At 41.4% G+C, this 26,017-nt stretch overlaps 1 protein-coding gene across 7 annotated transcripts in view; it reads left to right on the top strand.

Annotated features, from left to right (window-relative positions):
- MTUS1 (microtubule associated scaffold protein 1) overlaps window positions 1-26,017 on the top strand; it is a 203,572-nt gene that overhangs the window by 102,928 nt on the left and 74,627 nt on the right. For 5 of the 7 annotated variants that reach the window (XM_070459996.1, XM_070459997.1, XM_070459995.1 and 2 more), the window contains 3 exons: window positions 13,021-13,182; window positions 22,075-22,209; window positions 25,709-25,747. In XM_070459996.1, the coding sequence (XP_070316097.1) occupies window positions 13,021-13,182; window positions 22,075-22,209; window positions 25,709-25,747 (336 nt within the window). Of the gene's footprint in view, window positions 1-1,183; window positions 1,274-13,020; window positions 13,183-15,044; window positions 15,312-22,074; window positions 22,210-25,708; window positions 25,748-26,017 lie in introns of those variants that run through there. The other 2 variants (XM_020916794.2, XM_020916827.2) reach the window with 2 other exon arrangements.

Genomic DNA, 26,017 nt, shown 5'->3' with positions numbered 1-26,017 from the left:
CCCCCCGGTCCAGGCTGCCACACCACGCTGAGCAGCGTTCCCTGTGCTCTACGGCAGGTCCTTGTTTACCCATTTTAAATACCAGAGTGTGTGCATGTCCATCTCGAAGTCCCTAACTATCCCTTTTGCCCATCCTTCCAAAGTGACTTTAATTTTAACGGGATCACTGTGACAGCTGTGTAGAGAATGACTGAATGAGTGAGGGCCACATCAGAAAGCTCACTGTGGCGGTTTCCCTGTAATCATGGCAGGAGACTGTGGCTTACACAGGGTGTGAGGGGTTGGATAGGGTTTTAGAGGCATCCAGATTCTAGATATATGTGTTAAAAATAAAGCCAGTGGGATTTACTGATGGAACGAGGGGCAAGAGCAAAAGAGAGGAGTCAGAGATGACTCTCAGTATTCTGGTATGTGCAGTGGCAGGATGCTGAGATGGGAAAGCAGGAAGGAGACACAGATGCTGGGAGGTGAGTATCAGGATCTCAGTTGTACAGACATCACGTTGAGTTGAATATTAGATATGTAAGTGAAGGTGCAGGGTAGAAAGGCGGACTGATGTCTAGAGCATGAAGACGTCTGGCCAAGGGAGATTCGTTTTGAGATTCACCAACAGGTAGATGGTGTTTAAAGCCACCAAACTGGATAAGAGCACAAGAACAGGTCAAGGGCCCTCTCGGGAGCTCCGTGGAGTATGTGCAAAGTGCCTCTGGGGTCCTCCTGGCTTTAAAGGGCTGGAGAGAGGAGAAGGAATCACAATAACAAGCAGGAAGGAACAGCCAGGAGGGGAGGAGGGAGGTCAGTGCAAAGTGGTGTTCTGGAGGCCAGGTTAAAAAAAGCCTTTCAAGGAGAAAGGAATCAACTGCACCAAATGCTGTTGACAGGAAGGAGCATGTGGTAGTTAAGACAAAAATTGTTTTAAACCAGCAGTGTTGTGTGTTTATTTAACAGGAAGCCAGAGGCAGGCAGTTCCTGGATTGGTGATGGGGTATTGTCACCTCCTCTGTCCTTCCACTCGTCCCGCCTCCGCACGTTGCTTTTGTCAGGGACTTTTCAGTTAAAGTATGGTCGCTAAGGGTTCCAAGGGTGAGTCCTGCTGGGGCTGGGCAGAGGCTGGGAGCGGTGGGCTGAGCGGAGGCCGGCCTTTCTCCTGACATGCCTGCTTACCTGTATCAGGAAGGAAAAGTCCTACTGAGCACCTTGCCCCCTGGCACTCTTACCTTTAAGTCTTATTGGCACCAACCGGATCACATGGTTACCCGTAACGTGAAGAAAGGTCAGGAGCACAAGTATCTGGCTTTTCGAAGCTTTCCATAAGATGAGCAATGGAAATGGAGATTAGGAGTGCCAGTTGGGGAGACAGAGATGTTAAACGCGATAAGGTTAAGTTGAAAAAAAGAAAACAAGAGTTGTCCTATTTTAATTTATTCCTGTTTAGATCTTTTGCTATCTTGTACTGTTTTGGGGCATATGATGCTTTGTTACTGACTTAATATTGTCTTTCCTTTGGCTTGTGTTTCGCTGTATGACTTTATTTTGCATACAACAATTTAGAAAAATTTCCTTTTTTAATAGTCACATACATCTTGTAATTTTTCGTGTTTTTATGGTTCACAACTGAAAGATCTGTAATTATTATGGTTAATTTGTATGGTTTTAGTTTCCTTTTTAATCCAATTTTATAAATATTTGTGGTGTATGATGAGAGCTAGTAGCTGATATTTATATGCCACATTTATATGTCAGTTGCTTTTCTAAGCCCTTAAAATATAAACTCATCTAAATGTCCCAAGCACCCATGAAATGCGTCCACTATAATCACCCACATTCTTTTATGTGTGAGGACACGGCACGGAGAAGTTAAGGAGGCTGCCCTCAGCACATGTGTGGCAGAGCTGGGTTTAAACCTAGGCAGGGAAACATTGAGGGCAAAAGGAGAAGAGAGTGTCCAAGGATGAGATGTTTACATAGCTTCACCAACTCATGGACATAAATTTGAGCAGACTGTGGGAGATAATGGAGGACAACAGAGCCTGGCGTGCCACAGTCCATGGGCTCGCAAAATTGAACACAACATAACTACTGAACAAGTCTGACTGCAGACTGTTGACTTTTAACTGCTACACCATGCAGCTTCTCCCGTTTTAATTATTTTTTAATTCAGATATATTAATACCACAAATAGGTGTCTTCACTGATGTGAAATGTCTCCACTATCTTATTCTAAATTTTTGTATTTCTGAGATTGACGCACCAGTTTATTAATCTGTCAATATGTTTTTGTCATTACTAGACTGTTTTTACTATTTGATACTGTAATGAACTAGTAACAAATTCCTTCTAAGATTTTAAACTTGAAAACATGGTAGTAAAACAAATACTATGGAAAATTTACCATTTTAACAACTTCAGTGTACAGCTTGGTGGTAGGAAGTCCATTCCCAATGTTGTCCAGTCCCCACCACCATCCCGTCTCCAGAACTTTTCCTCTTCTGCACCTGAAACTCTGTCCAGTAAACACCAACTCCCCATCCTCCCCTTCCCTCAGCCCCAGCAACCCTCACTGTGTTTTCTCTCTGAATTTGACTGCTCTATGCACCTCGTATAAGACGAGTCATGCAATATTTGTCCTTTTAGAACTAGCTTATTTCACTTAGCGTAAGGTCTTTAGGTCCATCCATGTTGTAGCCTGTGTCATAATTTCCTCCCTGTTTAAAGGCTGAATAAATATTTCATGGTGATTATGTACATGCCATATTTTCTTTATCTGAGCATCCACTGATGGACACTTGAATTGCTTCCACCTTTTGGCTTTTGTGAATAATGTTACCATGAACCTGGTGTACTGGTATCTATTGAAGGTCCTGGTTTCAGTTCTTTTGGGTGAATACCCAGAAGCTGAATTGCTGAATCATGAAGTAGTTCTATTTTTGATTTTTTTGAGAAACCCCAAATCCCATTTTCAACAGCAGCTATACAATTTTACTGTCCTAGCACCAGTGCATAGAGTTCTAATTTCCTCACATTTTTACTGACAATTATTTTCAGTCTTGTTTTTATCATAGCCATACGAATAGATGTGAAGGGGTATCTTATTGTAGTTTTGATTTGCATTTCCCTAATGACTAATGATGGTGAGCAATTTCTCATGTGCTTCTTGGCCACTGTATATCTTCTTTGGAGCAAGTTCTATTCAAGTTCTTTGCCCATTTTTAAATCAGTTTTGTTGTTGTTGTTGCTGTTGAGTTACAATCCTCATTTTTATCTTCTAAAAATTTTTGATTATTCTTCCTTATTCTAGTTAAATTGTTCTTTAAAAAATTCTCCCAGTTTCCTCTTTAAAAATAATCACATATGATTTACCTAGGAATAACAGTCAATACATCAATTCAGAGAAGAATTAATGTGTATGTCCCACTTATTCAGATCTTTGATGCCGCTCATTTTTGTAATTTTTCATCATACTAACACTGTTTGACATGTTTCTTCATAGGAATAGTATGTGTGTACATGTCTGTGTGTGTAATTGCTTTTTATTGCTAAAGCAAAGAATCTTTTCCTTTTTTCCTCTGGTACATCAGAAAGCTGTTGATTGCTGTACATTATTTTGTAAGCAGCTTATCAGATCTATTTAAATAATTTTTAGACAATACCATCAAAGCAAAAGTTTTAAATATATGCATTAGTGTCAATGAGAGAATTTGGTCATTCTGGGTTGAGAGTGAGTCTGTGGCCACAGTTTGACATATGTATGATTTTTCCCCCATAACTGATGGTTAATTCTTTATTCCTTTGGGTAGCCTTACTTTAGTTTCATGATAATAATTCCTAGTAATAGAGAATTACTCCAAAGCTCACTTCCTCTTTATAGTAGTATTTAAAGAGCCCAAGTTACAATTATAGCCGTAAATACATTCTCTCTTTTTTTTGTATTTTAATTATCTACGTTGTATATTTGGCGTTTTCTCTTCCTGGCTCTAGTAGTTAATGGCCCTTGCATTCCTCAATAATAATTATACTTTCTATAGTAATTTATATTTTAAATTGCACTTATTAATATGTGGTATATATATCCAGACTGACCTCAGTGATCTTCTTTTCATTGTCTAGTTAAAATCCGCATTGCCTCTAGCCCTGGCAAGTGCACTAGCTTCCTAAGTGTTCCCCTGATTTTAAACTCTTCCCTTCCGTCAGCTCTTCACAGGGCTGCCCCGGGATCAAGTTCTGATGAAAGAGCTCAGAAAGCTGCAGAGTCCCCCCTCCCCCCGCTTCACGCCCCACCCCCCCATAATTAAGGTCTAAAGTTCTTAGCCTGTCATTAATGCCATCTTAAACTTTAAGCTACTTAATGCCAACTGTAAACTGCCCACCACTCCAACCTTGTTCTGTTTTTCTTCCCCATGAAGCCTGTGTTCTTGCTTAGCAAAGGAAATCACAGAACCAAACATTTTCATGAGATGGGATGAAATGAGATGGAAATGAGATGAATGAATGAGATGGAATGTATTCTCCAAAAGTTAATCATTTTTCCTGAGAACGCTTGGTAGTGATTTCTCTAGAAAGATGTCTCCAGCACCTTCTCCATCTGCAGTTACCTTCCCTTGTGTAAGCAAGTACTAAATAGCTGTGTAACACAACCCCTTGTGTGAATCAACTGTCTAAATTTTTGTTAAGATTATCTGTGTCTTCTAATATAGGGACTACAGTAGCCAAGTTTTTTTTTGTCATCTGATTTGGCTAACATCTTCAAAACCCGTAAATTTCACCAAATGTAAAGAACAGCAAGTCTTTTTTTCAGTGTGGAACAGTCTTGTGAGAAATATATTAAAGCTGAATTTATTCTTGTCTCGTTGACCATTCAGAGGTGAGAACATGCTTCAACTGGCAGATGTTTCTGTGGCTTTGGAAACTGCTCTCGTTACTTTGAAGGTGTTTTGTGAGCTGCGTGGGACCCAGATTTTCTCCCAGGCTTTTCCTGAAAGAAGGGAGGAGGTCGGGTTGGAGCTGAGAGATGACACTCCATTCTGTGAAGTCTCTGGGAGCTCCTATTGGAGGATGCGTCATTTAATATGAGTGTCAGAACAGAGCGGTGCCATTCAGGATTTCCTTCTTTGGCTTTACTTTCCAGTCCAAAGGAAACATAGCATTATGGTTTTGTGAAGATTTTTCAGGAGTAAAGTGGCTTTTCATCTTGACCACATAAAAGTATCAATTAAGGCATTGACTTTTTTGTACTAAAATTTTAAGAATTAAAGAGTACCTAATGCTTATAGATTTATAGGAAAAAAAGATTATTAGAACTTACTTACTTTAATTATTGGTCCAGTTTATCCATTTTTAGTTGTTAATCTGTTTTGTCTTGAGTATCTCTTTCTGTTTAAATGTTTGAGCCCATCGACTTTAATAATATTCTTTAGTTTATATTATAAAAATAGACTTATGGTAAGAAAAAATTCACATGGAGTGACATGTAAGTATATAAAGTATGAAGGGAAAATTCCCTGTTTCTGTTACTTTCCCTCTCTTTTCCCCTATGTCCCTACCCCTTAAGAAGTCCATAAAAATTTTCTACATCCTTCTGGAATTTTTCAACATTTAGATAAATACAAACTTAAGGAAACTGGGTAATATTAACACAGTCCTATTTTTCACTTAATAAATGTGTTTCAGATTTTCAGTTTTATAAGGTGTTTCTTAATGATTTTTTTGTTGTTGAAAGGCAGTACAATTAATCAGATTTTCCAAGGTAGTTTTCCAGGTAAATTGCTTATTTGATGAAGGTATGTTTCAAAACCAGCAGAATCTGTGTGACTCTCTAAGGCAAAGTGAAGGTGTTATTCTTTCCAGGTTTTCTTGGACAAAAGATGGTTATCATTATAGAATCAGAACGAATCTGTTGTCTCTATGTAGGCTGATGCTAACAGCATGAGCTTAAAATAAACCACTAAGATGCATATGATATCTCTGCAGGAAGGTCTTAAACCTTTATGGTTCATAGCTGGGATAGGTCACACAGCGTGACATAAACGGAGGAGCAGTCCTGTCTTGATTTCATCATTGAGGACTTTGGTGTTTAGCTTCGTCAGAGATGCTCAGCCCGACGTTGCCTTGTATTACTTGTAATATTGCTCATGATGTGTATGTTTTACTGCTTCTTTATCCAAGTCCAGTTACAGGTCTTGTCAGTCAACTTTGTATTAAGTTAAACGTTGGGACCGAGGGTGGAGCAGTTAGGTACCTTTGCTGGCCCTGCTGCTTTTAGCATTCTTGCAGGCTCGCTGCCTTCTGAGCAAGGGGAGGGGCTCTGGCTGGCCTCCGGGTCCAGAAGAGGCAGCAGCAGCGGGTGGTGGAATGGCCTGCGGTCGGTCCCTTTCTGTTGCTGGTCATAGGTGTGGGACCCCAGTAAGCCATTTAGCACGTAAGTAGGTTGCTGATCTAGAAACTGGAGGTGGCAATGGTAGCGCACTGTCAGGATGCATCTTGGTTTCTGTGGGGTAATCCTTTGGTGAAGTGGGCATCGTCCCACGTCCTCAGTGCCCGCTGGTCCATGGTGATGGTGGAAGGGGGAAGACTTAGGCCAGGACTGTAAATTGCCATTAGATGGAAAGGGTGGGGTTGGATGACAGAGAGACTTGTGAAAATGGGAAGGGCCAGTTCTCTGGAATAAGAATCGGGCTTTTGGGGGTAAGCTTGCTTCTGTGCCAGGCTGTGTTGAAATCAGAGGGGACAGGTGTGTAGTAATTCTGAGACACATGGAGAAGTGTGTATAAACCTTTGATGCTTTCAGAAACAATGATGTGGGACAAACTGTTCTAAAAAAAAAAAATAGAAAAGTTTAATTTTCTAAACCTTCTGAGCCTTGACTGTGTTGTGACGGTGGCCCAGAAATTTTTGCATTGTCAGGCAGATTCTTTACCACTGAGCCACCAGAGAAGCCACTACCCAGAAATTTTTATCTGTCACTTACCCAGCCTTGTTCATTGTTTCCCATAATAATGGCTCATTAGAATGAATTTGCTGAAGGAGCAGCAATTTGGTAAATTTATATTGTAAAATCTGTTTATCCCTCCTAAGAGCAAGTAAAACCAGTGGCCAAATATACATTAAAAAGTCAAATGGCTACTTGAATATTCATTTTCTGCTAATCATTATAAGGAATGTAAAAAAAAAATCCCCCTTTAATTGATAGAGTGACGAGTCTATTAACGAAGGACAACTAAGCTTATAAAAATTGGTTAACTGTTGGATGCTTCAGTGTAGATGGTGAGAGAAGAGATTATTAAAATTTGTCTGTCACTCTTGGCCTTCAAAACATTTTTATTTTTTTAATTTTTTGCCACACCATGTGGGTTGTGGGATCTTAGTTCCCTCAACAGGGATTGAACCCAGGCCTTTGGCAATGAGAGCATGGAGTCCAAACCACTGAACTGCCAGGGAATGCCCCCTTAAAATTTTTTTAAAACTACCTCTATTACTGTTATCATTAAAATTCTACATATATTTTATGGCCTCATTGAGATATAATGTCTAAGATATTTGATTTATATACATACACATTGTGAAAGGATTGCTACCATCTAGTTAAACCTCATTCCCTCATGTGTTTACCATGAGTGTATGAACAGGTTCATTCTATTCTCATAGCAATTTCACTACAGTGATACCACTATATATCAACTCTAGTCACCATGTCTAATGTTATTCTTCAGCCTTGTGCATCTAAGGGCTGACAGTTTGTGTTCTTCCCAACTTCTTCCTATCCCCCCCCACCCCGACTCCCTATTTCCCCATTATTGGCCTCAAAAGAAAAATTAATTCATTCAGCAAGCATTAAGACTCACTCCACGCTAGATGCTTAGCTATGTCCTCAGTGGAATTGAATTCAGTTCTCTTCCTGGTCTCAGGGGCCGTAGAGACTAGTCTGAGAGGCACATTGAAACAGATGTTGTAACAGAAGGAAGTGTGGATCTGAGTAGGAAGGTGTGGTCCTTTGCCCTCAGTCAGAAGTGCCCAGGAAGTTCAGTTCAGTCCCTCAGGCGTGTCCAACTCTTTGCAACCCCATGGACTGCAGCACACCAGGTTTCCCTGTCCATCACCAATTTCCGGACCTTGTTTAAACTCATGACCGTCAAATCGGTAATGCCATCCAATCGTCTCACCCTCTGTCATCCCTTCTCCTCCTGCCTTCAGTCTTGCCCAGCATCAGGGTCTTTTCCAATGAGTCAGTTCTTCCCATCACATGGTCAAAGTAATGGAGCTTCAGCGTCAGCATCAGTCCTTCCAGTGAATATTCAGGACTGATTTCCTTTAGGGTTGACTGGCTTGATCTCCTTGCAGCCCAAGGGACTCTCAAGAGTCTTCTCCAGCAGTACAAAGACATCAATTCTTCGGTGCTCAGCTTTCTTAATTTCCAATTCTCATATCCATACATTACTACTGGAAAAACCATAGCTTTGACTAGACAGACCTTTGTTGGCAAAGTAATGTTCTGCTTTTTAATATGCTGTCTAGGTTGGTCATAGCTTTTCTTCCAAGTAGCAAGTGTCTTTTAATTTTATGGCTGCAGTCCCCATCTGCAGTGATTTTGGAGCCCAAGAAAATAAAGTCTGTCCCTGTTTCCATTGTTTCCTCATCTATTTGCCATGAAGTGATGAGACTGGAGGTCATGATCTTCTTTTTTTGAATGTTGAGTTTTAAGCCAACTTTTTCACTCTCTTCTCTCACTTTCATTAAGAGGCTCTTTAGTTCCTCTTCACTTTCTGCCATAAGGGTGGTGTCATCTGCATATCTGAGGTTATTGATATTTCTCCCAGCAATCTTGATTCCAGCTTGTGCTTCATCCAGCCCAGCATTTCGCATGATATACTCTGCGTATAAGTTAATTAATAGGCTGACAGTATACAGCCTTGATGTACTCCTTTCCCAATTTGGAACCAGTTCATGTTCCATGTCCGATTCTAACTGTTGCTTCTTGATTTGCATACAGGTTTTTCAGGAGACAGGTAAGATGGTATGATATTCCCATCTCTTTAAGAATTTTCTACAGTTTGTTGTGATCCACACAGTCAAAGGCTATAGCGTAGTCAATGAAGCAGAAGTCGATGTCTTTCTGGAATTCTCTTGCTTTTTCTGTGATCCAACGGATGTTGGCAATTTGATCTCTGGTTCCGCTGCCTTTTCTAAATCCACCTTGAACTTCTGGAAATTCTCGGTTCAGGTACCGTTGAAGCCTAGCTTGGAGAATTTTGAGTATTACTTTGCTAGCATGTGAGATGAATGCAATTGTGTGGTAGTTTGAAGATTCTTTGGCATTGCCTTTCTTTGGAATTGGAATGAAAACTGACCTTTTCCAGTCCTGTGTCCCCTGCTGAGTTTTCCAAATTTGCTGCCATAGTGAGTACATTGATCACTTAGCAAGCAGAGATGAGAAAGCCTTTCTATTCTTTGGAACTCTGCATTCAGATGGACATATCTTTCTTTTTCTACTTTGCCTTTTGCTTCTCTTCTTTTTTCAGCTATTTGTAAGGCCTCCTCAGACAACCATTTTGCCTTTTTGTGTTTCTGTTTTTGGGGTATGGTTTTGATCACAGCTTCCTGTACAGTGTCATGAGCCTCCATCCATAATTCTTCAGGCACTCTATTAGATCTAGTCCCTTGAATCTCTTTGTCACTTCCACTGTATAATCATAAGGGATTTGATTTAGGTCATACCTGAATGATCTAGTGATTTTCCCCACTTTCTTCAATTTAAGTCTGAATTTTGCAATAAGGAGTTCATGATCTGAGCCACAGTCAGTTCCTAGTGTTGTTTTTGCTGGCTGTATAGAACTTCTCTTTCACTGCAAAGAATATAATCCATCTGATTTCAGCATTGACCATCTGGTGATGTCCATATATAGAGTCATCTCTTGTGTTGTTGGAAGATGGTATTTGCTATGACCAGGAAGGAAAGTCTTCACTAAGAGGTGGTGATTCTCAAACTTAATATAGGGAGAGGTGATTCTGTAGACCCCCAGGTGGGACAGCAAGGATTTATTTATTTTTTCCATTTATTTTTATTAGTTGGAGGTTAATTACTTTACAATATTGTAGTGGTTTTTGCCATACATTGACATGAATCAGCCATGGATTTACATGTGCTCCCCATCCCAATCCCCCCTCCTGCCTCCCTCTCCATCCCATCCCTCTGGGTCTTCCCAGTGCACCAGCCCTGAGCACTTGTCTCATGCATTACATGCCAGTCAGAATGGCTGCTATCCAAAAGTCTACAAGCAGTAAATGCTGGAGAGGGTGTGGAGAAAAGGGAACCCTCTTACACTGTTGGTGGGAATGCAAACTGGTACAGCCACTATGGAGAACAGTGTGGAGATTCCTTAAAAAACTGGCAGCAAGGATTTAAAAGAGAATCGTCAACTCACTTTGTAAGTCACTAGGCAAGAGTTTGGGAACTGACGGGAAAGAAGCCCATTGTATTCACAGAAATGGACAGAAGAGAAGAATAGACTAAAAAGTCCTGGAAAAATAAAAAGATGTGTCTGTGGGTGTGTGTGTGGAGAGGCAAACGCATGTGAAGTACTCAGGGAAGAGTTGGTTAGGAATCCAGCCTAGAACTGCCTGTTATGTCTTTAAATTTAAATATTAATTAAGGGGATTAAAAATAACGTTGGTCTTCAGATACTGGTGCTAACACGGGGTGGTGCCAAGTTGTGTGAGTCGTGTCCAACTCTTTGTGACTCCATGGACCATAGCCCGCCAGGTTCCTCTGTCCTTGGGATTCCCATCCTGGGATGGGTTGCCATTCCCTTCTCCAGGAGATCTTCCTGACCCAGGGACCAAACCCATTTCTCTCATGTCTCCTGTATTGGCAGGCAGGTTCTTTACCACTAGCGCCACTGCTATAGGTTGCGGATAATGGAGAATCACAGATTATAGGCTGGGTTCTGATCTTAGTTTTCACATTCAGAAGATCAACACAATGGAGCTGGAAAGGGTAGAAGGACAGAACTTTAAGGTCTAAAACAGTTATTTAGGCAACATTTAAGGGAGTAGGGAAGGATTTGTAGCATTTAGATTGAGAGGAGGAGACCTTTTTGAGAAGAAATTATGTGCCTTGTGGATTGGAATAGCACACCCTGGTGTCAGAGAAAGAACCAGGATGACTGGAGCAGGGCTCACACTGATATATGAGGTCAGCCCAGGGTTGAGGCTGTGAACAGGAGAACTTGAGATGCCAGGCCTCAAATACTTCAGCACTTTCTTCTCTGTTACGGTGAGATTTTTGTAAGTGAATTATTTGGGACAAAGCAGTGAGCATTACTTTTTGGAAAACCTACTTTCCTCCCTTATTACCACATTGGTAATATGTGACTGGATAATTTGCAGCTAAGGTCTTTTTCAGCTCTATAGACATTCTTCAGCTGTCATTGAGAGTCAGTGTTAGATGATATGAGAATCTGATGGAGAAAAAAAAAGGTGATTACAATGTTTGGGGGCTGGGGAAAAGGAAATTTTAGTTAAGATTAGCATTAGTAGGTAGGAGGTTGTCTCATTGCCTCAGTTGCAATGTTAAAGAAAAAGAAAATGTGAGTGGCATTGAGGTTCAGGAAGACAGAGCTGCAGGTGAGAATTTGGGGTTCATCAAGATAGGGCAGTGGTTAAAGTAGATAAATAGACTCTCCTGGAGAGGTGAATATGTAAAAAGTTGGAGCCAAGGCATGGATTTAGGAAATGCCCTAATGTTCAGGTGGAAGCATCAGGATGGTGTGGTTTCAGGGATGCCACAGAACGGGGTGTCCGTACATATCTTATAGAAAAGTGGATGTACTTGCTACAAACAATAGCTAGGAGTTTGAGTGAGAACCATTTAAGTTTGGCAAATAAAGAGTAAAGATGAAAGTGAAAGTCACTCAGTCATGTCTGACTCTCTGCAACCCCGTGGACTATCCATGGAATTCTCCAGGTCAGAATACTGTAGTGGGTAGCCTTTCCTTTCTCCAGGGGATCTTCCCAACCCAGAGATCGAACCCAGGTCTCCCGCATTGTGCGCAGAGCTTTACCAGCTGAGCCACAACGGAAGCCCAAGAATACTGGAGTGGGTAGCCCATCCCTTCTCCAGAGGGTCTGCTCGACCCAGGAATTGAACCAGGGTCTCCTGCATTGCAGGCAGATTCTTTACCAACTGAGCTATCAGGGAAGCCCAAGGATGAAAAGGGCAGATGAAAAAAGAGTGCTAATAATATAGCACCACCTGCTGTTAGGCATTAGGTATTTTTGAATTGTTTTTCTCAAATGGATTTCTTCCTTCCTATCTTGGTTGTTTTTTAGTTTTCACCAATTTTTTATCTCGTAGCCTAGTGTGTGAACACAATAATTTGCTTACTTTTAAATCAACAGTGTTGGGAGAAGTCATATCAATTTGTTTATCCCTTGATTTCAAGGTTGCCAAAAGTTTCTGTCTCAAATGACTCTGTGTCACAGAAACATGTATGTTAGTTGCTTAGTCATGTCTGACTCCTTGCAGCCCCATGGCCTACTGTAGCTCATCAGGCTCCTCTGTCTATGGAATTCTCCAGGCAAGAATACTGGAGTGGGTAGCCATTCCTTTCTTCAGGAGATCTTCCCAACCCAGGGATAGAACCCAGGTCTCCTGAGTCTCCTGCATTGCAGGTAGATTCTTTACTATCTGAGCCACAAGGGAATCCCATGTCTCAGAAGACCTGAGGTAATTCCTTCACAGTTACAGGGTTGCAGGAATCCTTCCTGTGTAAGTCTTAATATTTATTTTATATCTTGACTCACTTGTTCATCCCTGGAGAAGGAAATGGCAACCCACTCCAGTATTCTTGCCTGGAAAATTGCATGGATGGAGGAGCCTGGCAGGCTACTATCCACGGGGTCACAAAGAGTTGGACACGACCGAATGGCTTCACTTTCACTTGTTCATGTAGGAGCTCGGGTTTACAAGCTTAGAGCTTTTGGAATGAATAGCCGTGGAAACTTTTTGTCTTTTTTTCAACCCCCAAGGAAAACCTGCATCCTTGAAAACTGCGCAGCCGTCTCGAGTGCATCTGCCCAGATTGCTTCCTAGGCCCAAAGCGTCTGTGAAGAACCCTGCGCTTCGGAGGACAGAAAGCACCTCCTCTGTGGCCAGCATCCACAGTGAGCTGAGTGCTTACAGCAATAACTGTAAGTCAGTCTTGCGTCAGACTTTGGGGCATGTCGAAACTGTAGTTGTGAGTGAAATCTAATGAGCTGCCAATTATCAGGATTTCTGATTCTGTAATTTAGGGGAAAATACGCATCCCGCTTCTCCCTTGGAATTGCTCAAAGAAAGTTTGGCAGGAGAAGAAAGTTGTCTCAACAACATTCTCTTTTGATGAATGTGCTAGGAAACACTGACATACTTATCTTTTGAAGGCTTGTGGGTTTTTTTTTTTTTTTTTCACGAATTCTAAAGTGTACCATTTGAAGATGCTGGGTTATTGTTGTTTGGTTTTTGTTTGTTTGTTTGTTTGTTTAAGGAAAGAAAGTGATCTAGGAACTATTGGAACCCAGCTGGAAATCAGAAAAAAAGATAACTTCAGTTTCATTTGCTTTGTAAACAGCTACATTTTATAGAATCATTTGTTTTTTTGGTTTTTTTTTTCCTAATCTTAAACTTTGGATTTTAGATTCAGTGTATTACGAGTGAATATTATAACTTCAAGCTTAGTTTTAAATAATTTAACCTGAGAATATTTGGGAGATTTTCAATTAGTATGAATTTTGTTTTCTGTGTAGAAGCTATTTTCTTAAATGGTAAGTTGAGTTGTCCCTTTCATTCAAAAGATGTGTTTGGTCTTAGTGTTTATTTGCTCATTTCCTTTTTAATTTCTTTCAACAATAGCTCATGGATTAACGAATGTGAAGAATTTTGGAGTGCCTGCTGTGTACAGGCAGCGCTATAGACGCTGGGAAGGATATGAGATATCAAAGAAATGGTCCCTGTGTGAAAGATAGTTGAGGATAAAGAAGATGTTTATATGGATAACTAGAATATCAGATAAAACAAGGAATAAGGGAGTGGTGGCGGGGAGGGGAGTTCTCTCTGTCTTAGAGGGGATCAGTTTCTTCTTTCTGTGAGGGGACAAGGTCAGACAAGGTCAGATTGGAGTCGTTCTTGAACCTTCTGGGTGTGGAGCACCGTGGAGGGTTACCATACATTCTTTCTCTGTTTTTTTTCTCAAGTAACTTCCGTTACCCTGATTTTACATGCAAGGTAATTGCGGCTCAGAGAGGTTGTCGCTGGTCCAAGGGCACTCAGCCAGCATGTGACAGAACTGAGAAAGTTTGTGGCTAAGACTTGGAATTACTGACTGAATGAATAGCACATTTCCAAGAGGGTACTTAGCAGCAGCAGCTGGTGTCCTATGAGAGTAAGTAGCTGCATATGGGAACTTTAGGGACCCTGGAATGTGCTACTTGCAGTGACACGGGGCTGTTATCCACTTGCTACTTGAAGTTTGAAGTCGTGGCAGGAGATCAGAGGGTTTGCATGTATCTGTTGATTCTTGATTTGAAAAGGCCATTGACGCGTGTATTCCCTTAAGGTCACTGCACTTGCAGCATTCTCTGTTTTTAACAGGAAATTTTAAAAACAAAACTGCTAGGACAGAAGCACCCAGGTGCTCTCGGGGGCGGGGGGGCGCTGGAGGGTTGTGTAGTGTTGGCGCTTGTGCCCCTAGCAGGAGGCGCGTCCGTGGAGCCACTGCCCAGCGTCCCCGTGGACAGCCACGTTGCCATGGCCCCGCTCAGGACCGCGTCCGACACTCCCAACGAGGGCGTCAAAATGCTTCTGTCCGTTCCTTTTTGTCTTTTAACAAAGGGGCTTCCCGTAGACCCACAGAGCCTGTCTACTGGCTGTGTGTCCCTGTCTCAGATGAAGCGTTCAAATCAATGAGTCTCTTTCTTAGATGGAACCGCTAGCCTGTTCAGCCTGTTTAATCTGTTCTGTGTAGTGCCTCAGAGCTTAGATTTTTTTTTTTTCCCCCCTGCTCCATTCTAATTTACTAAGAGCAAGCATGAAGAATAGGAGCATGAACATGGCTGCAGTTTTCCTCGCTTGAGCTTGCTGAGATCCTTTTAAATGACTATACCAGGAGGATTTCGCAGCTGTACAGACACGGATGCGTCTTCGAAAATATTTATCAATTCTACACTCACCCCACCGGCCAGCTCAGAGAGGCACTACGATGCTACCTTATTGACACTGCTGGTTCTGGGATCCTACAGCCTTTGTATAGTTCCTTTGTTAGCCACGTTTACTGGCAAAAGAAGTAGGTCGACGATTTCTGGTTTGATTCTTTCTTTGTAAGCATGCTTAAATTTCCTTCAATAAATTGACTTAGTATCTCTCGATTGCTATCTTTATAACTCGTAATTTGTTAATTGTGGTATTTCTCAGGCATGTTTGTATTGAAGTTGTGAATAATTCTGCATGGAACCAATTTTTATTGTGTATTTTATGTGTTTGGGAACTCAGGTTAAACATAATTCAGCAATGTTGTCAATGTTCTTGGCACATGAAATTATTTTATAAAAGACTAGTTAATGGTCTCATTTGTGATGAAACAACTGGTAGTTTTTGTGTGTGTTTAGCCAATCGTTGTGCAAGTATAGGAAAAATACTTTCCTAGAATTAGAATGAAATCATCACATTTTAATGCTTTTACTCATATTCTATCTAAAAATATTTAAAATGTGTGCTTTTTCAGAATTACCTTCAAACATGAAAAAAATCATTTTGAGCTGCAGTGTTTCTGATTTCTGATAATGATGGGTCATGTTAGGAAATAACCTTTCGATCTGTGTTTTAAATTCTTCTGGGGTGAAGCCTTTGGATGCTTTTAAAGAATGTTTTCTTGCTTTGTTTGCTCCTCTCTTTGTGATGTGATGCTGTCAGTGCAGTCGCTTCTGAGGTGGCAAGATGCTCTTAGAAAATTCTGGTTTGCCGTGCTTAAGGATGCTATAGAAATAACATGACCAAATTCTAAAGCAACTGAATCAAAATGTATAAGACAATAAATCTTTCTTTTGTGGGGGTTCCAGCAGGTGCTTTGTGTGTGTTCTTTTCAGCATAGAAAATTTTTAAAGTTACAGTGTTGATTTTTTTAATATATGTATTAGTACAAAATTTAATCTGGTAGTTTCTGTATCAAATATGCTCATTTTTAGAGGTTAAATGTTGTAAACTCTTCCAGACTCAGAGAGCTAAGGTCCAGTTTTTAAGATCATTGGATAAAAATATGTTATATAGTGTAGGTCTTGTAAAGAGGGGAAGGTTTGAGGGACCTTTGTGTGAGTGTAGAAGGAGGTCTCAGGGGAGTCCAGAATTTTGCCATATTAACAGTCCAAGAGCTTCTTACACCTCCCAGTTTGGCTGGAAAAGCATGATAAGCACATTTATTTTTGAGAGACAGATGGCAAGGGGAAATGAAAGGTTGCACACCCGAGCTGTCTGCACTGCCTGGGAGACGGAATGGGCAGAGGTAAACTAAAAAAATGGAGCTTTCTCTTTCCTCACCTTCACAGCCAGCCCCAGTGCACTTGGATGATACAGTAGAAAACAGCATCCAAGGTGGACTCCTGCAAGCTTTCTTACTAACTCATGAGACTAACATAGTCTCACACTCTCTTAGCCTCAGTGTTCTCACCTGATGAATGGGCGGGGAGACCCAGATCGTCCTAAATCCTTGCAGCGGCAAAGGCTTCTGACTACCTTTAGTTTTCTTCATGATGATAAGATGGTACCTAACAGCTTGGAAGGAGGGTGTTTGGAGTAGGGGTCAAGATAATGGAGGGAAAGATCAGTCTCACTCGCCTTCAGTCCCGTCCTCATTGCTGAATGGCAAATGGGGTATTGTGTCACCTGCCAATACTGGTCAGTTGGTGAGAATCACCTGGACAGCAGTGAAAGTTTTCCCAGCCACTTCCAGGTTCAGAGCAAACCCAGCGTGGGTTTGACCATTGGCCTGCCTGAGGTGAGGAAGGGGGAAAGGCAGGTGGTACCTACGTTGGCCCCGTGTTATGGCACATGCCCAGTACTTAAGCACATCCGAATGGACGAATGAATAAGAAAATACTATCATCCAGACTGGTGTTTTGTCTTCATGCTTTTCTGGATTATGTCTGAGACCTTCCTGTTAGTTCAGGGTTGGGGACTTTGTGTTTGGAACTTCAGAGCTTGGACGTAAGTTGTGATTTGATTCAAAGCCAGGTGGGCAGAGGATCTGGCGCAGTGGGAAGTGTTAAGCTGATTCATCGAAAGTTCGGAAAACAAGCAGAAGTTTGGCTCCATGTGTATATACATGTTTTTTAAACAAAAACAAAAACTAATGTGGAGCAGGCGCTAGAGCGTGGTGTGAAGTGTTAGTTTGCAAATAACAGTTTGGAACAGTGGAAGCCTTTCTCTAGCAGGGAAATCTTTTTCCCTTGTGCTCGGACTTCTCTGAGAATCTCTTCATTTTCTCGGTAGACTCGGTCATCTCTGTCATTTCACTTGAACCACATTCTTCGTGTGGGGAAATGAAGGATTCACGAGCCTCTGTTACTTTGGCATAATCAGGGCAGCTAAGACCAGGGCAGACCACAGCATGGGGCAGTTCTAAAACGGCGTGTATTAGACCTGGCTGAGGCGTGGGTGACCACTTGGGGGACCTCACACATTGAGTCTACAAATCAGCCGTCATGGAGCAGCCATGCCTCCCGGAGCACCATGTTTGGGAGAATTCCCAGTGGGTGTTCGGCCTCAGACGGACCCTGCGCCCGTTAGTGGGGGTCCCGAGACACCGTTTGCACTGTCTGCACACTAGGGGTTCAGACCCTCTCTTGTGCAGACAGGTGACACGATTCAGCACAGCTGGGCAGTGGCCCGGTCAGGACCACAACTCCGATGGTCCCGGCTCCATTCTAGTCCTCGACACTAAGGTGCTTCCGTCATTCTTTTGGAACTTGTGCCGCTGAAGGGTTTATCATTGGGATATAATAATTCTAGACGAGAGGAAATGCAGACATTCTCAGCATACCCAGCTGGCTGCCCAGCTGAAATAGAAGGCGGGAGAAATATTCTCAAGGCATCGTGCCTTGTAATAAACGTCGTCCTTCCAGTTGGGGTTTACTGGAAAGCGACAGGCCAGCTTAGAGGAGAGCCTTAGAGAACTGAGGGATGTGTTAGTGTTGGTCACAAGGTCAGCACGTTAGTAAGAGGGCGTGTGTAGTAGGTGACCAGAGAGAGAGAGAGTGTGTGTTTGTGTGTTTATGTGAGTGGGTGCATATGTGTATGTGTATTTATCTATGTCACATAAAAATGGAAGTATGTGTTTATGTGTGTGCATGTGTGTGTGTGTTTATATATGTCACATCAAAATGGAAGTGTGTGTTTTATGTGTGTGTGCATGTGTGTGTATGTGTGTGTGTGTGTATATGTTACATATAAATGGAAGTGCGCGTGTGTGTGTTTGTACCCCAAGTCAAGCTCATTTTTATCCTTGTCATATGGAATGTTGACCCTTGCGTGTTAACACTGATGCGATCGCGTGCCAGCAGGACTGAGCCTCCAGGGCGGCGGTGAGACAGCTGGCCCCCAGTGCCTCCTGTTCTGCGCATGACCGAGACAGGAATATTGTCCCTTGTGAGAAGAGTCTTTTGCTTTTGTGACAAATCCTTTTACCAAGTCCTTTGGAAACCAAAAAGTCTTTATGTTCAAAGCTTAGAAATGTGTGGATTTACTATCATATGAATTTATAATAGGTCTGTAAATTAAATTCAGTTTTTCAAAATCTGAATAGGCAACTTATTTGCTGCTGAATATAGTTTCAAAAAGTGTCAAGAAAAGGCAGACTCGAATCCAGATTGTTGTAATACACGGTTGATACCAATAACATTATTCATTTCCCTTCATAGGTTTTGATTTAGCGTAGGTGGAAACGTTGATTGAAACCCAATATCCATTTTATATGAAATTCTAAAAGACATGCTCTATGACACTTTGGTTCTGTTTCTTTAAGAATATGAAGTCACTCCCCATCGGTTCTTTTTTTTTTTTTTTTTTATTAGTTGGAGGCTAATTACTTTACATCATTACAGTAGTTTTTGTTATACATTGAAATGAATTAGCCATGGATTTACATGTACTCCCCATCCCAGTCCCCCCTCCCACCTCCCTCTCCCCATCGGTTCTTTAAAAAGTTATGTTGAATTTTGTAGTAGTCATATTTTTAGTGTTTAACATTTACGTTAGCTCCATGTCAGCTTTGGAAAACTCAAATCTCCACGTTCTAGGGGAGAAGGGAGTTAGAAAGCACGACAGGAAATTGACAGACACTTGTCAGCAGGAGGGAAGACTGTAGATTTCGCCTGGTATTAAGCGTTACCTGGGCAAGGAAGAACAGATGGCTCCCTGTAGGGGGGACTTGACGTTAATCAGGGCAGCGTGATGGCAAGCCTTCACCAGGCTCAAGTGTGACATCCTTCAGTACTGTTGTAGGAGCTGGGACAGTTTAGCCTAGGGGAAAATTTCTGTCTTCAAATTTATAAATATTAGTAAATAGGGTTGACATCTCATCCCTTTGCAGAAGTGTGAAGTGAAGAAAGGGATCAAGATTGGTGATAAAGACCTTTGTGATCGTAAGCGTTAATAATTAGAATGGAATTGGATGGTTAGAATTGGGTGTTGAAAATTATTTTGAAACAAATGATTAAAAAGTCCAGTCTGGGTTGGCAGAGGGGGATATTAAGCCTGGAAACCAGGTTGGGAATGATCAAACCTCCAGCCCAGTAAGTATATGGTGACATGAACATGCAAACGGTTTGTATGGTTACCAAGGGGAGATAGATAAAATGGTTAACTTTTATGGGAATTGAAAAAAAACTATAAAACTTTCTAAGTATTTTTCTTTTGATTTTTCCCCCCTCCTGAGCTGTGGAGAGAAAAGGGCAAAGTGCTGTGTTTACGCTCTTGAGCATTATGTATAACATGGTAACCTCTCAGCAAGAGCCAAGCAGTGCTATTAAAATTCCTTGTAGGAGCCGAGCTCCTGGACAGTGAACTTTTTCAAAGATGATTCAGTTCTGGAGAACTAAAAGGAAAATTTCAGAATGATAAGGACATACTGATGCCCTCCCCCTCTTAATTAGGTCACCGCTGCTGCTCTTCTCTCTGTTTTTATTGCCACTTACTAAAATTGGAAACAGCCTTTTGGACATATGTAATTTTATGTGTTATTTTTGGCTGCATTGGGTCTTCGTCACCGCAGGGGATTTCTCTAGTCGGGGTGAGTGGGGTCCATGTTCAGTTTTGGCCTCGGAGGCGTCTCAGTGCAGTGGCGTCTCTGGCTAGGAGCACAGGCTTCGGGAGTCGTGGCTCCCAGGCTCTGGGGCACAGGCTCAGTAGGGGTGATGCTCGGACTTAGTTACTCTGCAGCGTGTGGGAGCTTCCTGGACCAGAGGTCGAACCTGTGACTCCTGCCTTGCCAGGTGGAATTTTACCACTGAGCCACCCAGGCAAGTCTCTGAAACAGCTTTTTGTGTTACCTTTACATGCCGGTACTATTGTTTCCAAACCTTTCCTTAAAGGTTTTTGACACTTAACGCAATTCTACAATGTAGATAACACTCAGCCAGAAACAGTGCAGTTAAGTGATGGGGGTGCTGGTTGTGTTCCTAAAGTTTCCATAGTCCTCTCAACTGTACCAGAGCCGGGAACACTGTTTCATAGGACCTCATTATGGGCCCAGCACACCTTTACCAAAATGCAGTGTGAAAATGCTTGCTTTCTTTGAATTCAGAGCACAGGAAACAGATCCTGCTCCTTTGTTTCACTTGCCTCTTCCCCTGCTCCTTACAAATCTTAAGGATACAATAGAAGATTTGGGTTATTTTTTTCAATCCAGTGGGAAAGTATAAGTGTGAAGAGAAATATCTCATTGAGGGAGAACCTACATAAACATACAGTCTACACAGTTGTCTTACGTAACTGAGAGATACTCAGGTTTTCACTGTCCAGGGCTCCCGTCATTACTGTGCAAAAGAAGAAATATAAGTAAACAAGGCATCTGTTGAAGGCTTTATCTACAGGTTTCTCCGTGGTTTCAGATTGTCATTCTGGTAGACAATCAATGAGTTACAAATTGTTTATTTTTTTAAAGCTGTGTTCTTTATTTCCTTGTATCACTGTCTTTTGATAATGCCAAGATTGCCTTTAGGGTCCCAGAGAGGACAGAGAAGCAAAATCAGAGACTAGCAAAATAGCAGATATCCTTTCTAGGACCCGTTGACATATTAGCCCTAGAACAGAGTATTTGGTTACCTTCACTCTGACCTCTTCCTGGGAAATAATGTAGGTCTGCTTCTGCGGGAGCCCCCTTTTGCTAGTTAACTGTCATGGACTCAGAATTACAGCACAGTCTAAGCACAGGTGGCTAGTCTCAGATTTGCTCCAAAAGTCCTTTATTCAGTTCCTTTAGTGCCTGGAAATGTCCCCATGCCCCCAACCCCAAGTTAATTCCTGTGTGAGTGAGAGAGGAAAGGTTTGCCTGGACTACAGGAGATGCTTTTATTATTTAGGTGGAATTACATTTTCTGTTTCAACTCTGAGGCTTAGGCACCTTTGTCTAGGGCAGATGTTGGAGTTTTAGCTTCTTGCTGCAGCAGAGAAGGGTCAGAACCTGATCTTACCTTCACAGCTACAGATGAGCTTGTGGATAATACTCATCCCTCGGTACAATGGGGGATTGGTTCCAGAACCCCCGAGGATCCCAAAACATCTCCCAGATTTGAGGGAGGAAAGCTGCCCTGGACCTGAGGCGTGAACCTGGGCCTGATCACACAAATCAGGATGTGTGATCACCCTGGTTACCCCCTTACCCTGTATCCCTGCGGGCAGGAACTACCTATTGTCGTCTTTGTATCCCCAGGCTCCAGTAACGACTGGCAAGTGGTGTGGGTGCTTAGTGAGCACTTGCTAATTCAAGGGGGACAGATAGGTCATGGAAGATTCGTACTGTGGTTGTCAGTAAACTAAAATGCACTTTTCTGTTCTAGCTGGCAATGCCGCTGTCATCAAATATGAGGAAAAACCTCCAAAACCAGCATTTCAAAATGGCTCCTCAGCACCCTTATATCTGAAGCCCTTGGTACCCAGAGGTCACACGCACTTCCTGAAAACTCCTCCAAAAGGTATGGGACCTCCCGCTGAAGAGAAGAGGAAGATGGGGCTTTTCAAATCCTTGGCTCATAGGAGGTTAAAAATGTTGACAGGTTCATGGTATTTTTATTTACAAAAAGTCTGAGAAATAAAGACATAACAGATTTTACACTGAGGGAGCTCTTCTTGTTCTGAGAGTCTGCTGGTTCTGTAGCTAAAACTTGATACACAGAAATCAGCAGATAGAGCAAAGGTATACGGAGATAAGAAATAAACCTTCCAGAGTTAAACTATGTGCAAGTGGCAATCTATAGTAATGGATTAGAAATGCATGGCTTACTTCATACTTTGGGTCCAACCATGTTATCCTGACCCCCACCCCTGACCCCTTTCTTTATCTCTTCTCTAAATTACTTACTTTGTAATTGCTGCAGCTATGAAGGTTAATCTTCAGGTTTACAACATAAGAGGTATATACTTCTGGGGTGTATACCTCTGGAATCTGGATGCCTGATGATCTGAGGTGGAACTGATGTAATAATAATAGAAATAAAGTGACAATAAATGTAACGTACTTGAATCATCCCCAAACTATCCCCTCCCCCCAACAACCCTCCACCCTGCCCCCAGGTCAATGGAAAAATTGTCGTCCTTGAAACCAGTCCCTGGTGCCAGAAATGATGGGGGACCGCTGCTTATATGGAATGTTCTCTTGCAGCTTTATCACAGTGGATCTGGAGCACATTAGCATTTATTGTTCAGTGAACCGAAAGATTGTTTAGCTGGAAGAATACTTGTGAATCCGAAGCCTGAGCTATCATATGTGAGGCATATTTATATTAGAGAGATTAAAAAACACAAAGTTACACAGTTCTCCTTTATCCCATCAACCACGGATAACTGTTTCATTTCCTCCTATTCGTTCCTTTTGCATGTGTCATCATTTTCCTTTTGTTTCAAGAAAACTCAGAGCATAGTATATACGCTGTCTTGTGCCGTGCTGCTTTTTATTAATTTAGTAGTATGTCATGAGAGCATCTTCATTTTAAATGACTATGAAATTGTCTCCTGTCTTCTAATTCTGTGGTTCCTGGACGCGATTTCTGACTTTCACTATGGCACCTTATACTGGGATGAACATCTTTGAAGGTGAACATTGTTCATTGCTTCAGATTCTAGTTACATCCATGGGGTTTTCCTACAAGAGGAATCACTGAGTTAAACTGTATGAATCTTTGGGAACTTGTTATTATGTCATTAAATAACTTTCCAGAAAGGTGTTAGTCTCTCAAAGCAGTGTGTCTGTTGCTTTGCTTCCTTCTCAATGTGTGTGTGTGTGTGTGTGTGTGTGAGTGATAGAGAGAGATGTATGTAGTGAAGTTTCCTGTGGTAACTTGAGGATGATTACCTATTAGTATTTACCAACACTTTCCTTTTCTACTGAATTCAAGAGAGAATAGGTACAGATACTGGCAGAAAGATTCTTCCAAGTGCCAGCAGGTCCTCATCTGTCCAAGGTCTTAAATAAACTTCTGAGGCATCAAATGACCCCTTGTTGGGATGACATCAGTTTATGAATCTGTGGTTTTCACTGGTGGATGATAAAGCCCCGTGATCTGCACACACACTAGTACCTGGAAAGAAAGTGTCTGGCTTTGAGACTAAGGTCACTTGCAGAGTTAGAGCAGCTTGATTCCTCGGATACCTTTACAGAACAGAGAACCTCAGTATTCTAAAATGCCCTTTCATTGAATTTATGAGCTTTTGTATCACAGAGGTTTTACTTGAGTGGAAATCAATGCTTTCCATTTACAACAGCCACATATTTTAAGAGATTATCGTCTCTGTAAAATTCCATGGATAGAATGTGGCAACTGTTCTGACTGATTTGCTGGTGCTTTGCCCTAGAAACGACTCTATCATGTCAGGAAGACGTGCTCATGATCTCCTCGTGACTGACTTTCGTAGCTCTGTGCCTGTCACCACTCCTGGTTGTATTTGTTTTTCAGCTTTATGGGTGTATAATTGACAATGAAAATTATAATAAATTTGATTTAATGCATATATACATTGTGAAAGAATTCCCCTGCTTACAATTTTATATCATATCTGTTTGAAAGGAAAGCATAAATATATTTTTTCCTTCTTAGCTGAATAGCTATACAACTGGATTTATTTATTTATTTATTTATTTTTGGTTGAAAAATTCTTTTTTTATTTTTTTTTATTTTTTTTATTTTTATTAGTTGGAGGCTAATTACTTTACATCATTACAGTAGTTTTTGTTATACATTGAAATGAATTAGCCATGGATTTACATGTATTCCCCATCCCAGTCCCCCCTCCCACCTCCCTCTCCACCCGATCCCTCTGGGTCTTCCCAGTGCACCAGGCCCGAGCACTTGTCTCATGTACCCAACCTGAGCTGGTGATCTGTTTCACCCTAGATAATATACATGTTTCAATGCTGTTCTTTTGAAACATCCCACCCTCGCCTTCTCCCAGAGTCCACAAGTCTGTTCTATACATCTGAGTCTCTTTTTCTGTTTTGCATATAGGGTTATTGTTATCATCTTTCTAAAGTCCATATATATGTGTTAGTATACTGTAATGGTCTTTATCTTTCTGGCTTACTTCGCTCTGTATAATGGGCTCCAGTTTCATCCATCTCATTAGAACTGATTCAAATGAATTCTTTTTAATGGCTGAGTAATATTCCATGGTGTATATGTACCACAGCTTCCTCATCCATTCGTCTGCTGATGGGCATCTGGGTTGCTTCCATGTCCTGGCTATTATAAACAGTGCTGCGATGAACATTGGGGTGCATGTGTCTCTTTCAGATCTGGTTTCCTTGGTGTGTATGCCCAGAAGTGGGATTGCTGGGTCATATGGCAGTTCTATTTCCAGCTTTTTAAGAAATCTCCACACTGTTTTCCATAGTGGCTGTACTAATTTGCATTCCCACCAACAGTGTAAGAGGGTTCCCTTTTCTCCACACCCTCTCCAGCATTTATTGCTTGTAGACTTTTGGATAGCAGCCATCCTGACTGGCGTGTAATGGTACCTCATTGTGGTTTTGATTTGCATTTCTCTGATAATGAGTGATGTTGAGCATCTTTTCATGTGTTTGTTAGCCATCTGTATGTCTTCCTTGGAGAAATGTCTGTTGATATACAACTGGATTTAATACTTGGCAGTTTTAGAAATCACACCCTTTCTTTCATAAAGCCTGGCCCTTTATCTGCTCTGTAAGTGGTGGAATAGCATAAAGTGTGTAAGACACGTGTAAATTCAGTACTGTTAAATTTTAATTTCAGCAGTTCTTGAATTGAAAAAAACTGTGGTTTGTCCTAACATATTTAATTGGTGACAATGAATAATATCATCATTAAACCATTAAACTACCAGTTTGATCTTATTTGGAATGTCTTTTTATGCTTGGGAGGGGGAACTTTATTTGTAAAATGGTTTATTGTGTGATATTTCCTGTAAAATGTGTATCTTACAAATATTTCTCTTATATTTTAGATCCTTCAAGAAAAAGTCTATTTACAGCCTTGAATACAGGTAAGTGACCACTTTAAATAGAGGAAAAGAATCATTTTGTAAAGTTACATTATCAAGTATTTAAGTGTATTCACAGTGATTTTTCACTAGTTGCTTATAAATATACTTTCAATTTTGTGGCATAAACATAACTGCTTGTGATGTTGGCTGTCATAGGGTTGAAACTTGGTGAACATGGTTGCTAAGCCATCTGATGCAGAAGGATGTTTTATTATTCACAGATAATTTGCTTTTTTAAGTAATGATTTTTTTTTCAGATGTGGAGCATAT

This window comes from Odocoileus virginianus, chromosome 32 (assembly GCF_023699985.2).
Source record: "Odocoileus virginianus isolate 20LAN1187 ecotype Illinois chromosome 32, Ovbor_1.2, whole genome shotgun sequence".
Lineage (NCBI taxonomy): Eukaryota > Metazoa > Chordata > Mammalia > Artiodactyla > Cervidae > Odocoileus > Odocoileus virginianus.
The sequence above is the reverse complement of the archived record's forward strand: the minus strand, read 5'-3'. Positions and strand labels throughout refer to the sequence as shown.